Below are 16,434 nucleotides of genomic sequence, written 5' to 3' on the forward strand. Positions count from 1 at the left end.
GTTGTTGTTGTTTTGAAGGAATTGTTGAGTAATGTCAAAAAATTATTCAAATTGAGCTGGAAAAGCCTTACCAGTCTATAGTGCACAACAAAGTAACGCCTTAGATGTCTGAAATATACCATCGTTATTCCAATCATCAGGTAGTTTAGTTACATAGTGGGAGAAATTTAATTTACGTTCGCTCGTTTTGGGACGTAAAGACTGTGTTGAGCCGATGAATTTCATGTCGCGATTTCCTGTAACAGAAATACCCTAAAAGTGCACCAGACGCCATATTGGATTGAGTGACTTGTGGGCGTAAAATTGGACATGGAGGAGACGCTAAGTCGGCATTATCAGGTCGGTTACCCTTTATACGCTCCGCCCAATTTTCGTTTCCATTGACCTCAATAGAACTGACTATCGGGTATGCAATATAACGGATGGCAAATGCGATTCCGCCTGTTTCGTGTCCTGCCCATGTCCAATATCAATTTTAAAACACCAAGTTATAGTCCAGCAATTTTATTTTAAATTCACAAGCTTTCGGAGGCTACCTCCTTCCTCAGGTGAACGATGTGGAAATGTTCACCTGAGGAAGGAGGTAGCCTCCGAAAGCTTGTGAATTTAAAATAAAATTGCTGGACTATAACTTGTTGTAAAATTGTTTACAATTGTCAACCCCAGTCCATCACCGGCATCTCCACATCATGTCCAATATCATTATTATTCTACCAGGCCTGCGGTCTAAAAGCAGCGGGGACTCACGGAAATACTAAAATTTGGGGCCTGCTTTTGGTTAATGACCCTTGTGTCAAATTACTGGGCATTTTTGAAACCCACTCATTGATCCTTGGCGCCAACAGTCAGGATGAAAGCTACACCAGCGTTACTGAAAGGGATCCTGAGCCGCATTCAAGTAATCTCGAATTATTCTCTTTGGATCGTTGGTGGGCTTTTAGGCCAACTGGATCTCAGGTTGAATTTATTAACCAGGAGCTCAGAAAATAGATACTTGACTGGGTGTGCGCAACTCCAATCCCTGCCTTGATATATGTCAGTGTTAAGAGAGTGTGGGAGGCAACATCCTTGCTGTACCAACATTCAAAAGATTAAAAAGTAAGTTTATGGAGGCTCAATGAGGTCCAATTGGCTGTGTTTGTAACGCTGTAATATGTATTGCACCAGATTTGAGTTATACTGCGCCCAGTGTAAGGTTGAAGGGTTGAGACTACCTACTAGCGACTCAGGTTTTCAGCTTTAGTTCACTACAGAGTCATGTAGCAGATTGGTCTTCCAAGTAATACGATCAATTTCACATCCCTGCTCACCTGGAACTCTTCTGCATCAAAGGGCAAGTGAATGCGTCGGTGAATTTATTTGACATTACGCAATAAATCCTTCAAAACATATCAGTTTCACAATAACTCTTTGGTCGTGCTGTTTTAAACATGTTGAAGGAAGCTTGGTACAGGTTATGGACAAAAAAGGAGATCTTCTTGTGGAGGCAGAGGGCATGGCTGATGTACTAAATGAATACATTGCATCCTTCTTCACTAGAGAATGGGATTCTGCCATTGTAACAGTAAAGGAAGAAGTGGATCGGAGAAAATAGATAAAGAGGAGGTATTTAAAAGAATGGCAGTACAAAAAGTAGAAAGGTCACCTGGTCCAGATGGAATTCCTCCTATGTTCCTGAGGGAAGTAAGAGTGGAAATTGCAGAGACTCTAGCCACATTCTTCCAATCCTCCTTACATATGGGGATAGTGCTAGAGGACGAGAGGATTGCAAGTGCTACAGCCCTGTTTTTTTAATAAAGGGGCGAGGGATAAACCCGGCAATTATAAACAAGTCAGCCTAACGCCGGTTGTGGGGAAACATTGTTTGTCTCTCTCATTCTCTATCTCTCTGCTCCATTCTTTCTCCGTCTCTCTCCTTGTCTTATTCAATATGTATGTTACACACGTACAGGAACAGACACTGAGATACATATGGGCTGTACAGTCCCAGTTGGGAGCTAATCGTTCCCTTTTACCGCTGTGTGCTGTACATGTCCAAAAGCTGAAAACGATACACATACGGATGCACAGTACGAGTCGGGAGTGAATCGTTCCATTTTACCCGCTGTGCGCTTTACATGCACAGGTGTTGAAACTGGCCGTGCAGTACCAGACAGTAAAGAATTGTTCCCTTTTACCCGCTGTGTACAGGAGCAGAAACTGAGAAACAAAGGGTGTACAGTATCTGACAGGGATTAATTGTTTCCTTTCACCCTTTTACCCGCTGTGCGCTGTACATATCGAGGAACTGACACTGAGACCCGCAGTGGCCTTGCAGTGCCAGGCTGGAGTGAATTGTTCCCTTTTACTTGTTGTAGGCTGTACATGCATGGGATCTGACACCGAGTCACTGTTTCTTTGTATCTCTCTCTCTCTCTTTCATTCTATCTCTCTCTGTTGTCTCCCTGAATTTTTCGTGATTGAAAAGTACGCTGAAATAGTTCAGCCTCATTGTTTAACATAACAGCAAATCACATTTCTATCGCATTTTTTATATTGAAAGTACAAGTAGGGGCTGGAAATCTGTGAGGTACATTTAGTTTTTCGACCTGAAAGGTTTGAATGTTATTTTTTTGCTGGGACCCGAGATCAAAAGCTGTTTCCCATTCAGACATTGCAGCATTTTTGAACTGCTTGTTATCTTTACAGATTGAGGTGATGGGATTGTTCAATGGAGATGGAGGATTTGTTCAATTCACTAGGATGGGAATTAGATTGTGTCCCTCACATCTACACAAGATTGAAGCTGAGGCAATGAAATGGTTAAACAATGTCCAAGAAGCTTCAAAGTGACAAAACACATAAAGGAGCAGGAAGTGGGAGAATATACAAAACCCGAGGCCCAGATCAGAGCAGAAGGAAGGTGTCAGCACCAATTCCACTTTTGCATCTATTGCGCCTTTGGATAAGATTCTGTTTAACTTTTGTTCTTTAAACATAGTCTCCGAGTAGTGTGGGATGTACCTGGGGCCCCTGGGGTTCTTGGGCCCCAGGGGCAGGGGAGGCAGGCTGCGAGGAGACCCTGGGGTGCTTGGGCCACAGGGGGAGTGGGCGACAGGCTGCAAGGTGACCCCGGGGAGCTTAGGCCACAGGGTGAGGTGGAGAGATGCTGCGAGTGCTACTGAGTTCCTTTATATGACTCGTGACACTGAGACGCAAACACATTGTGCAGTCAGTAACACATGTCCCGTGTGTGCACTGACCCATTTGTGACTTCTTTTCTATCAAATCAAACATTGCTATGCATGACAGAGAGTTTCCATTAATCATTCACTTTTACCCACAGTGTACTGTACATGTACAAGAGCTCGCACTGAGTCAAACACGAACAGTACAGTACCAGATAGGAGTCTGAAACCAGGAGCAGAAAGGAGCAACTATTTTACTTGAGGTGTGGGCATTCATTTTATGTTAACACAGCACAGGAACCGTTATTACTTTCCATCTCTCTCACTCTGTCTCTCTTGCTCTCTGTGTCTAAGTGTCTTTCCTCTCTGTTTCTGTCTCTCTCAGCCCCTGTCTGATTTTATAACAAATGGCTGGATCCCCTGCACGGTTTTCTATCACTTTTGCAACTGAATGCAATATTTGTGTGATGTTGCACTTATTGTAAATCTAAGGAATGTGCATCGAGATGTTTTTGTACTGATTATAAACCTAATGATTTTTCCCCTGCATGATTTATACTGATTTTACACCGATTCAAATTATACCCTGTATAATATTGCCTTATTTTACACTCACTGACTGCAGTTCTATACTATTTTGTACAACTTTTACACTAAATACAACGTTTGTATGATTTTGTACAGATTTTACAGTTAATGATTGCACCGTTTTTATGCTTTTGTGGGAATTTTATACCTAATAAGTAAATTCCAGGTATGATTTCATTCTGAATTGATCCTTAATACTCTATGTTTTTGTAACAACGTACACCCAATGAATGCGTCGCCTTTACGATTTTATACAACTTTTTTGCTTGACTGCATTACTTGTCTGATTTTGTATAGGTTTTAGAATGAATGAATGTATACTTTTGTGCTCATATTATCCCTAAGAAATAAATTCCAGGTATGATTTCATTCTGATTTTACACTTAATTGTGCATTCTCTGAATGTGTTTATTTACTAGGTAAACCTAATGAATGATCTTCTGTATGATTTTGTGCTGATTTTGCACCAAATGACTGCATTTCCTGAATAATTTTCTCATCATTTCAAACCTAATAAATAATCCCCTCTACGATGCTCTACTGATTTTCACACTTATGTAATGCGTCCCTTGTATGATTTCACTACAAAAAATATGCTACCTATAACATTTTGTCCAGCGTTCCTACACAATGAATGCGTCAATGTGTGAATTTGAACTAATTTTACATGAAATGGGAACATCCGCTGTACGGCTTTTTGTTAATTTACTCCTAATGGATGTGTCCCGTTTTCTGAATTTGTGTCAGGAGCTGATACAGAACACTGAATGGGTGAAAACTGGATCTTTGAGAGGCTAAGCTTTACTCCGCCTTGTCACCATGCAACACTTGACATCTGACGATATTCTTCCGATTCTTGCCGAAAACATATAAATCATCAGCATAAACAAAACTTGAGGCACTCAACTTGAGTCCTGAAACTGAAGCTTCAGCAAAGGCTCAGTGGTTAGCACTCTCGCCTCTGAATGTAGAAGCTTGTGGGCTCGAGTCAAGACTTGAGCACAAAACTTAGGCTGAGACTCCAGTGCAGTGCTGAGGGAGTGCTGTACCTTCGGAAGGTGCTGTATTTCGGATCAGACGTTAAAACGACTTTCAGTCTGCCCTCTCAGTGGACATAAAATACCCGTGGCACTATTTCTAAGAAGAGCAGGGTAGTTCTCCTGGTGTCCTGGCTAAAATTTCTCCCTAAACCAACATCAGTAAAACAGATTATTTGGTCATTATCATATTGCTGTGGAACCTTGCTGCGCACAAATTGGCTGCTGCGTTCCATACATTACAACACTGACTAAATTTCAAAAGGACTTCATTAGCTATAAAACGCGTTTGTACATCATGATGGTGTAGAAAGCCCTTTATAGATACAAGCCTTTCTTTCCTGAAACGTAAAAAAAATTCGGAAACAGCATGATGCTTTTACATTCAGCGACTTAACAGAACTTTGTTTAGGCCTGAAGACCTGATCTTAAATTCTGAATGACTTGCGAGAATAGAAGTATATGGTTAATAACTTGTTTGTGCAAAATATGAAATAAACCTTATGATGGAGTCAGGCATCACAACAGCAGATGCAGACTTGCTGTACGCAAATTTATACCTCATCCACCTGCAAAAAAACCTCGTGATTTAAAATAAGATATCATCCTGTAACTGTAACCTTGTAATTCTCCACATCTCCCCTTCTATTGTGTTAAAACTCTTTTTGCATTTAAAAGTAGTGTAATGTATCCTGTGGATTCATAAAACTTGTTACAATCAAATTAACTTAAAATAAATCTCGCGCAAAGATCATGATACAATTAAAGTAATGGATATGATTTTACTAATCAAATGCATATTAATTCTGTCAAACGAATTCCAGCCTAAACGTGTCCAGACTGCTTGATTAAAAATATATAATGCCAATGCTGAAACATTATCCGTCAAGCTTTGGGTAGACACCATCTGGAGAACTGCGTTCAATTCTGGGCACGCCGCCTCAGGCAGGATATATTGTCCTTGGAAAGGGCGCAGTGCAGATTGGCAAGATTGATACGGGGGCTAAAACGTTTAAATTATGAGAGTTATATAGACTATGTTTGTATTCGCTTGAGCATAGAAGATTAAGGGGTGATGTAATTAAGTTGTTTATGATGATCAAATGATTTGACAGGGTAGATAGACAGAAACTATTTCCTCTGGTGGCGGAGTCAAGAACAAAGGGCCAAAACCTTAAAATTAGAGCCAGGGCGTTCTGGGATGATGTCAAGAAGCACTCCTTCACACAAAGGACGATATGGGAAGAGATTTTCAACTTGCTCCCTGGATGTCCAATTGATGTTTCAAATGTGCTGTCCGTTCTCGAAACTGCACGATTTTCATTTCCATGTTTGATGCCAGGGTAGCAGGTTTGAGAATACGGGGGTGGAAATAGTGCAAAACGGGCGGTAACTTTATATCAGATTGGCAACTTCTAATCTGCCCAGTGTTCTCTACCATGTTCGCCTATCACCTTTTAGGACCAGAAGCTGTTTACTTTGCATCATGTTACATCGAACTTACTGCAGAGAAACAGGCTATTCGGCCCAACTGGTCCATGCCAGTGTTAATGCGACACACCAGCTTCCTCCCTCGCTACTTCATCTAACACTATCAGCATAAACTTCAATTCCTTTCTTCCTCATCTGCTTATGTAGGCTTCGTCTTAAATATATCTAAGCTATTTGCCTCAATTACTCATTGTGCGAGCGCATTCCACATTTTTACGACTCTTTGGGTAAAGAAGTTCCTGCTGAATTCCATATTTGTTTTATTAGCGACCATTTTATATGTATGACCTCTATAGAAACATTTTCTCTATGTCTACCCTCTCACACCCTTTCATTATCTTAAAGGCCTCTATCAGGTCACCCTTCAGCCTTCTCTTTCCTGGAGAAATCAGCCTTTCCTGATAAATGTAGCATCTCAGTTCTGGTATCATCTTTGTGAATGTTTTTAGCACCGTCCCCAATGCCTTTATACCCTTTCCATGCTATGGAGACCAGAAATGTGCACAGTACTCCAAGTGTGGTCTAAGCAAGATTCTACACAAGTTTAACATAACTTCTCAGCTTTTCCGTTCTATCCCTCTTGAAATCAACCCCAGTGCTTGATTTGCCTTTTTTTATGGCCTCATTAACCTGCATCGCTATTTGTACCCCATTTCCCATCTATCCCATTCAGACTCTTATTATTCGAGCAGTAGCCTTCTTGTTCTTCCTACCAAAATGCAACACCTCACACTTATCTATATTGAATTTCATTTGACTATTACTTAGTTATTCTGCAAGTTTTTAAATATCCCTTTTGCATTTTGACACATTCTTCCTTTGTATCAAATACAACCCCCCCCCCCCACCAATTTGATGTCGTCAACAAATTTTGAAATTGTATTTCCCATTCCCAAATCCAAATCGTTAATGTAAATTGTGAACAACAGCGGTCCCACCACCGATTCCTGTGGAACGCCACTTGCCAGTCTGAGCAGCTACCCTTAACACTTATTCCCTGATTTCTGATTTGTAGACAACTTGCTATCCATTCTCTCACATGTCCCCTGTCTCAACATTCTTCGACCTTAGCCATGAGTCTAAAATGCGTTATCTTATTGAAGGCCTTTTGAAAAATCCAAATATATGACATCTACCACATTACCGATAACTACACTTTCTGTTACTTCTTCAATTAATTCAACAAGGCTGGTGAAGCATAACTTTGCCTTCTGAAATCCGTTCTAACTATTCCTCATTATATTTTCATTTTCTAGATGTTTTTCTATTACATTTTTGAGTAAAGATTTCATTTTCTTTCCTACCAACAATGTAAAGCTCAATGGTTTATGGTTCCCTGGACTTGTTCTATTTTCCTTTTTTAAACGTGGGAATACAATTAGCTGTCCTCCAGCCCTCTGGCACTATTCCCTTTTCTAATGTTTGATTAGTTTATCGATTATCTGACCCTTTCAATCTTATTTTTTTATATATTTTTTGTGATCTCTTCTTCTAATGCCCACCTTATTTGTCTCCTCAGGCAAAGTAGTTATTCAATATTTCTGCCATTTTGCTGTCATTACCTGTGAGTTTATCTTGTGCATCCCTTAATGGCCCGATCCCTAACATTTTTTCTTCTGTTATTTATGTGTCTGTAGAATACATCATTATTTTTTATGTTCCTTGATAATTTAATTTCGAAATTCCTCTTTGCTTTCAAAATTGTTGTTTTGACTTCTTTCCTAACCTCTTTGTAATCCCTTCAGTCAACGTCGCCTTTATTGTCTCTAGATTTAGTGTATGCTTTCTTCGTTAGTTTCAGTTTTACCATTACCTCTTTTTTTCGTCCTTGGTGTCTCATTGTTGGCTAGTTTGTTCTTGCTTTTTAGAGCAATATATTTCTTCTGAACTCTATTGATCACTGTTTTAAATACCCCTCACTGCTTTGTGTTCAATCTGTTGAATTTATGAAATAGAATAATCCTAGAATATTCGTTTTCTAATCAGCTGAGCTGCACAGTCTTGAGCTCATGGGTTGTCAGCTAATCGGCTGGTATAGTGAACTACCTGTTGGTCGACTAGCTCGAACTTTCGGTCTTTCTCATTCAAATTCTCCTTTAGCTCCCAGGCAAAGCCATCACTTGATCGACTTGTTCTCACGCCCACCATCTCTAGAGGAAAACAGGCGAGGTGGGGGGCAGTTAAAATGGATCAGTATAAGTATCCCTTGCCTTCGCACCCGGAGTTTGCTGAATGCAATTTTAAAAGACCAAGTCAACAGGGTCATCTTCAAATGTGCTCATCGTCTCTAGCCCAGTACTGCCATCGTGCATGGAAGGTGTTGTGGTCATTCTCCATTTGTTTTGATCTGTCCAGCAGCCCAGGTTGATTGCCCAGTAACCGCTCCGCACGGACAACAATTTAGTTCATGATCCGATCGCAGATTAAGTTGCAGTGACGCTGCCCCCACCACTTACTTCACATTCATCAAAATCAAGCAGTCTATTCACACTTTGTGGTAGGGTGCAATGATGCCTTTCTCGTCAATCGAATCCTGCCTATTTCTGTTGCCAGCGCCAAAAGATGCCCAACAAGGTAAGCTTTAAAAAAATATTCGGTTGCTTTTGTGTCACCAGGAGCAGGAAGCCTTAGATGTCCCGTCCTGGTACCATCCATCCAATTACCTTGTGCTGTAAACCATTCCCTTGGTTCAGATGGCAGCCTCTTCCAGCGAACTTTGGGAAATCCGCGAGTGGCACGCTGATGTGGCACGGCTGTTAAAATCGGCCGAACCTGATTGCTGCCGCATCCTGAACAAATGTAATTCGCGTTCGAGTTAAAATCGAGCCCAAAGAAGTTGCGATTTTCCTTTTCTGCTCTGACCCAAATATTACGTGCTCTATCTTGTGTGTGTCCAGGATTAAAAATTAGGCACCGATTTTGGAATTAACACTGGAGATCACGTGAGATGCCCAAGTACATTCCTCTGATTTTGATGAAAAGGGGAAAATAACATATTGTCAGATCAGGCTAAATCTTATGGTCAGATTTCAGTTGCAGGCTGAATAATACATGGAAGCTGTAAGACACAGCAAGAAACAGAGTAATGTAATTTAAAATAAAGAGATGATTATACAGAAGAGATTAACCCATCCTCCTGAGGGACAATTTCTTACATAGTTTGAATACGAACAACACATTTGGTTCAAAATGATTATTTCATTGACTTTTACTAAGCGATGTAGATGGAGACTGTCACTGTACAGAGTTCAGATCGCCAATCAGAACTGAAAAAAATAAAGCATGAGACGTGATGTATTCAGTGGAATATAGTCAAGACACAGTCATTCCCTTGATGTCAACAAAGTGGGAGGCCGACAACATTCAAAGTTTGTGAGGCAATGTTTCAATGTCGAGATATACTGGCACCTTCCACTAAAATATGCTTCATTTTTTCCCTAACCAGAGAGACCAATTCCACCGATTGTCAATACATGTATACTAACTTTTCAACTAGACTGTCCTCTTCAACACACAACAAGTTTTTTTTTCTGCTTTGTTAATTTTCAAACAAAGGCACGGACAAAGACAAAGAAACCCCGTCCAGATTAGATGTTTTTTTAAAAACAGCCTGACATGTCTGCACAGTTAACATCATCACTGCCATGAAAACAGTAAAATTCTCATAATCAAATTTATTGATCACGTACGGCTAAGCCTTTTAAAAACTTTAGGCGAATGACATTCGCGTCGACAAACTACCCATCTAACTGTCACACCATCTGGTCTGTTCATATATCCAGAAATCCAACGCTTCTGCATTATTGCGGGACTACTCGGGTGTCTACAACTGGTTGAATCACTTTCTGTGTCTACCTGCGAATGTTTTTCCATCGCACATGTGCCATTGAGCCCCCGTAATATAAATAATATATCGTATAAATTAAAATGATGGAGAAAAATCTTAATGCAACTAAGATCCAGATAAAGCTAATCCAGCAGAATTGTATGCATTTATTTTATTACATGCCTTGTATGAACCTATAAATGAATATCCGCTGCTTAAAGAGTCTGCACTATTGCTGAAGGAGTGGAGATGTCGAAATACTTTTTTGGAATCTATGATGGAAATAATATACTCGACACCTTACTCTTTCAACGGGCAAAATCATTGCAAAAGATTGTAATCCCTGGCCAGCAGGAATCAACGCAGCTCGTCTTAATCTGTTTGTTCAAATGACTGGAACTAATGCCAATCATTGTGCAATGATTGTTTTTCATCTGAGATTTTCCTCAGGTATAAATAAGACCTTATTTTGAAAGCAGAAGATCAGCGTGTCCACAACACAAACTAACAACGTCGTTTCTCTCCGAAAATGGGACAGCCGGTAATCATACAAATAGAAAACATATACTACCCTATTCTTGCAGTGATTGGTGTTCCTGGTAAGCTTTTTATAGTCAGTTGGTATTCATCTTGCAAAATATTTAACTGTATCACTGATCTTGTTATCGGTGTAATGGTATCATCTGTTTATTTTGATGTGTTTGATTTGTGGCGTCAAATAAATGAAACAAAATGCTACAAGTTTCTGTCATATTGTTAATGTAACAACCTGACAGGAAGCACAATTTACTCTGACTGGTTAAATTCAGCCATTTAGTTGGAATGTCTTCTCCTTTATAGACAGCTACAGTTTTGTGTCTGAGTCAAGTATTGGTACCGATCGAGCGACCAAACCAACAATTCTTTAAGGGGCCCTATGCAGGATGCTCAAAAAATGCATGGGATATTTTCACTTTTTAACTTTGTGGGCTCAAAAGAAACAGGAGAGATCGTCCCGGGCCCACAAAAAAAGCCTGGACCACTGTTGCCCTATTGGAGCCCATTGGGATTGCATCCCGCCCCCAAGCCCAAGCGGCAGGCCAGATCATCACGGGAGTCGGCTGATTTCCCGATTTTCTGGCACCTGCAGCTCGCCATTTGAACAAGGCCGGAAATCAAGACTCGGGGGGCTGAAATTGGTCTTCCCCAGGAGCGCGAGGCGGGCTCAGAGCCAATGTGCAGCTCATTTTACACCCAGTCTGAGGTTCCTTTCCATTGAAGATAATGGTCACAAAAATCGGGCGCCATGTAAAGCTATGAGCTCGTTTCGCGCTCCTGGCAAGGACCAATTTCCCCCCTATGCCAGGCACAGACTTGCTAGTAGAACCCAATTTGGGTGTAAGTCGAAGTTTTTGGCACATTTATGCTATAACTACAAATTATGGTGTAAATTTTGATCTTTACCGCTTGGTCAATTTGCATCACCTTGGTAGAGTGGAGAGAGGAATATTTGGTGGGCAGGAAGTCAATGGAAATAAATTTGGTTAACATGAGCTGCCAATTCGATATCGACAGTTTTACGCTTCCACCCAAGACCAATTTCACCCCAATGGTCACTAATAATCCGCGTTGCATAGTGAGCAAAATATTTTTTTGTCAGTATAAATGGATGTGGAAAATTGCGAGCACAGTGGCGACTATGTGTTGATGCCGGATGAGGTCATTGAACTCTGGCAACGAGTCGGACATTTTGTGCTTATGGTGCAATCATGAAAGGCACATTTCTAAAACTGTGCGATATATTATTTTGTATTAAGCTGCAGCCTGTTAGTGTTGTGAGTCCATAAAGCTAAGTGAGACTAAAGCGAGTCGAACGACTACTGTGCTGCTGTAATTCTAAAGCCAAGTTGCTGAACTTGGTGATTTTTCCAGTAACCCTGGGACAGATTTTAGTTTTTACATTCGGGGTGTTCTGCATCACCTGGGCCAAGCACGAAAAGGAAAATCCTTCGGGAAGGATAAAGCTTCCCGAAAAAAAACAGCCGATTGTCTTCCATTACTTTCAATAGAAGTCTCATTGAGGGTGTATGAAACCCATTCTTTTGCGATACCGCCGATTTAACGCTACTGCGTAAGAAGGACTTCTACCCCACAGACTCGGGAATGTTGAATGTCCAGGTGATTACAATCTATCCTAAGTTTTCTTTGCATTGTAGAAATAGAGTGACAGCACTAGAATTTCCGCGGGTCTTCTCCCGATGTCCTGCCGCAGCTTCAATGGAAGATCCTGGAAATCCGGGAGTAACTGTGTAAACGGGTAAAGTTACCACAGGAGATCGGCAGATCTCTCCCCAGAAATTCTATTCAATCGCGCTTCTGTCCTAGACCAATTTCACCTACATGGTCATTAATTTTCAGAGTTGCGTCTGAAGCCAAGTGCTTTTGTCACTGCTACTTGACAGGGGAAACGGTGGACACAGTGGCCGTTAAGTCTTCGTGCCGGGCCAGGTCATTAACATTGAGATATAGGTGTTATACTGGTTGTCAGTATGGTCACATAGATTTTCAATATAATGTTTGAATGCTACTGTTCCCAAAGTTTAAATTTCCACTCTTAACAGGCATTTGGCCCTGAGACAAGACCTAATGCGTTTTACATTACTCGGCTTAGGGTGGACACGAAAGAATAGTTTCCATGTAGACAAACGGGGGGCAATAATCACACTTGGATTAAAATAGAGGTTGAAATAATTCCGGGATTAATAGCTGAGAAATAATTTAAGGATGGCTACTCATCTGGTCACAGCCATCTGGGGGTAGAGATTCTTGGGCGGTGTGTCGTTGTCGGCCTGTTATACGCCCCGCCCGATATTCAGATCCACTGGCCTAAGAAACTGAATATCGAGCGGGCCGATAACGGGCGGTTCGCGCATTACTGCCCAAGACAAACCTGCTCTTGTTTGCAAAGCGCAGTCGTTCTTTTCACAGCCTCCCCTTTATATAAATAGATATTCTACATTATTAATAAACTCAATTTCAAATGCGCTTTAAATGTCTGAATCTGATGTATATCAATGTCCAAGCTTTCAATAATTTTTGTGATTTAATGCTTTTACATGACACTTCTCTGATATATGTCCAAAAAGCCCCTCTGCCGATGCTCAGATCCGAGGTAACTCCCGCCATTTAAACGCGTGCTTTGATGTAAGCAATTCCGGCAATACATAGTTGGGGCACAATTCAAAACAAATGTTTCCTCTAATATTGTGCACATGAACCACTGAAAACGTGCTTTGATGGTTATTTGCTGAGGATAAGCACGGGAAGATCACTTCATGATAGTTTTCATCTGCTTCCAGAAAATAAAAAGATGGAATATTGCAGTCAGATTCATGTTACCACTGAAACCAACGTTGCATGATTATTGGGGATATTCGAAATGAGGTCACTGGGGTACATATTAAACCTGACGTTTGGCTTGAATCGGGCGTTGGGGTTCGTTTGACAACTAGTTGATACGCAACGCTATTTTTACTTCAGGACACTTACCCCACGATTTGTATGGAGGAACAGAGATGAGCAAATTGGCCGTCTTTCTTTCACCCAGCCCGAAATGTCTTCCTGTTGAAGTTAATGGTCAGAGGCTGGGTATTCTGTGGCGAGTGACTCACCTCCTGATTCCACAAAGCCTTTCCACCATCTACAAGGCACAAGTCAGGAGTGTGATGGAATACTCTCCACTTGCCTGGATGAGTGCAGCTCCAACAACACTCAAGAAGCTCGATACCATCCAAGATAAAGCAGCCTGCTTGATTGACACCCCATCCACCACCCTAAACATTCACTCCCTTCACCACCGGCGCACTGTGGCTGCAGTGTGCACCATCCACAGGATGCACTGCAGCAACTCGCCAAGGCTTCTTCGACAGCACCTCCCAAACCCGCGACCTCTACCAACTAGAAGGACAAGAGCAGCAGGCACATGGGAACAACACCACCTGCACGTTCCCCTCCAAGTCACACACCATCCCGACTTGGAAATATATCGCCGTTCCTTCATCGTCGCTGGGTCAAAATCCTAGAACTCCCTTCCTAACAGCACTGTGGGAGAACCGTCACCACACGGACTGCAGCGTTTCAAGAAGGCGGCTCACCACCACCTTCTCAAGGGTAATTAGGGATGGGCAATAAATCCTGGCCTTGCCAGCGACGCCCACATCCTGTGAACCAATAAAAAAAACAAAAAAATATGGATTGAAAATCCGATGGATTCTACGACGGGCACCGGTCGGAAAAGTGAATTTTGGTCCGGTAGAAAATTGAAAATCCTCCCGTGTATTTCAGTGCAGCTCTTTTTTATTCTTTTGAAGTAGCTCACAGAATAAATTGGCGACATATATCCATAACGAAATTCTTCTTTTCAGAATTGCAAAGTTTATAGGTGGAGAAAGAGATAGAGAATTGATCGACAAGAAACCAATCCATGAATTTTCATACAAAGAACTGTTGGCTGATCATCCTCTCAATATAACAAGAGTTGGTAATTTCATTTCGTCCTTTTTGCAGCTAATTTGGTGACAATTCTGATTCTCTCCCGTGGAAGTTGCGGCCTCTCCAAATGCATCACCCATTACCTTGTGGCCATGGCAGCGGCAGATCTACTGGTCCTGATATTTGAAGTAATCCTGTATGAGATTAAAGATGCTTATTTTCCATATTCATTCTTGAACCACACTCCTATTTGTAGTCTCAATCTCGCCCTGCTTTTCGCTACTATTGATTGTTCTGTCTGGTTAACAGTCGTTTTCACCTTTGATCGATTTGTAGCCATTTGTTGTCAAAGGTTCCGAGCAAAATATTGCACCGAAAAAACTGCGATTGTAGTTATGGCAGTGGTGTGTTCCTTATGCGTTTTAGAAAATGTTCCAATCTACTTTATATATGAACCTCGGGAAATAATTGACAATGTACCATGGTCATGCTATGTAAAATCAAGCTTCTATACCTTACCTATATGGATAACATTTTTTTGGTTGGAAACTATTTTAACCCCATTTGTTCCATTTGTTTTGATTTTACTGCTCAATGCTCTGACAATCAAGCACATTGTACAGGCCAATAGAGTGAGGAACGGACTTCGAGGAAATAACTGGAGTGAGAATCACAATGATCCAGAGATGGAGAACCGAAGGAAATCCATCATTTTACTGCTCGCCATATCTAGCAGTTTTATACTGTTGTGGATGGTAATTTTCGTATTTTTCATACGTGTGCAATTTACAGATACTCAATTTTTAGAAGCAAATTATAACGATTCTTTCACCATTATGGAACAATCAGGGTACATGCTTAGGTGTTTGAGTTCTTGCACAAACACCTTTATTTATGCAGTGTCCCAGAGTAAATTCAGAGAGGAATTGAAGAATGTGATTAAGTGTCCATTGTCTCTCATTACTAATTTAATCAAATAACGTAAATGCCTTCACAGAACTAAATTGCAATTACATCCATCGGAACATAACAAAAGTTTTTCAATTGACAGGTACACGCAGGTGCCTCCAATAGCAGTGCGAGCTGCAATCTTGTCCCCATATTAGACGTTATACCGTATGAGATCAAAGATGCATGCGATAATATTAACTGCTGCCGAAAGTGTAAAACTGTCGATGTCGGATTGGAACAAACACACAATTTTTCAGATCGGAAAAAAAATCAATTAGCAAACATATCTGTTGCTTTTGACTGATTTAAATCCAAAACCGGTTTTCCTAACTTATCCCTCAAACTTTCCTCCCATCAGAAACACATGCAGTCATCTGTTGAAACCATTAGTTATTCCCTTCAACTGGTTAATCTTGTAAACGATCTAACAGGTGTTTGATCCTTACAGTGAAAAGTTCTTGCCTCATCGGTCGTTTTGCTCCCACGTTGCTAATTTACTACCTGTAAAATGAAATTTGAAATATTCACCACATTGAATAATTTGGTTGAATAAATTTGCCCATCACCTTCATGGTTTTGGACAATCAAATTAGGTTGCTCCATGTTTGCTCATTTCCATGGAAGAGTAAGTCTCCTTCAAGTTTTCTGGAAACGTAAGTTCGTGACGCCTGGAATCATGCCTCTTGCTAGATTAAGACGGTACTCCTACCATGCGAGTAATGTCTGATATTTCTTCATTCATCTGTCCAACGTATGCTTGAATGTTGAAATAGTTTCTGCCTCAACCATTGAACCCTGCAAGTAAATTCCATAGCCTCATAACACTGTGTATAAAGAACTTTTATAGTATCCTAGTAGATCCAACTTAGGAGCAGGCCATTCGGCCCATTGTGACTGTGCCGGC

The 16,434-nt window shown here is 41.0% G+C and overlaps 1 protein-coding gene across 1 annotated transcript; it reads left to right on the top strand.

Moving 5' to 3' along the window:
- Positions 1–10,638: 10,638 nt before the first annotated feature.
- On the top strand, positions 10,639–15,559 carry LOC137305028 (probable G-protein coupled receptor 139). The gene is made up of 2 exons (XM_067973794.1): positions 10,639–10,708; positions 14,655–15,559. Exons 1-2 carry the CDS (start codon positions 10,639–10,641, stop codon positions 15,557–15,559), a joined length of 975 nt encoding a protein of 324 aa, XP_067829895.1.
- Positions 15,560–16,434: the final 875 nt, after the last annotated feature.

Source organism: Heptranchias perlo, chromosome 39, assembly GCF_035084215.1.
Source record: "Heptranchias perlo isolate sHepPer1 chromosome 39, sHepPer1.hap1, whole genome shotgun sequence".
Lineage (NCBI taxonomy): Eukaryota > Metazoa > Chordata > Chondrichthyes > Hexanchiformes > Hexanchidae > Heptranchias > Heptranchias perlo.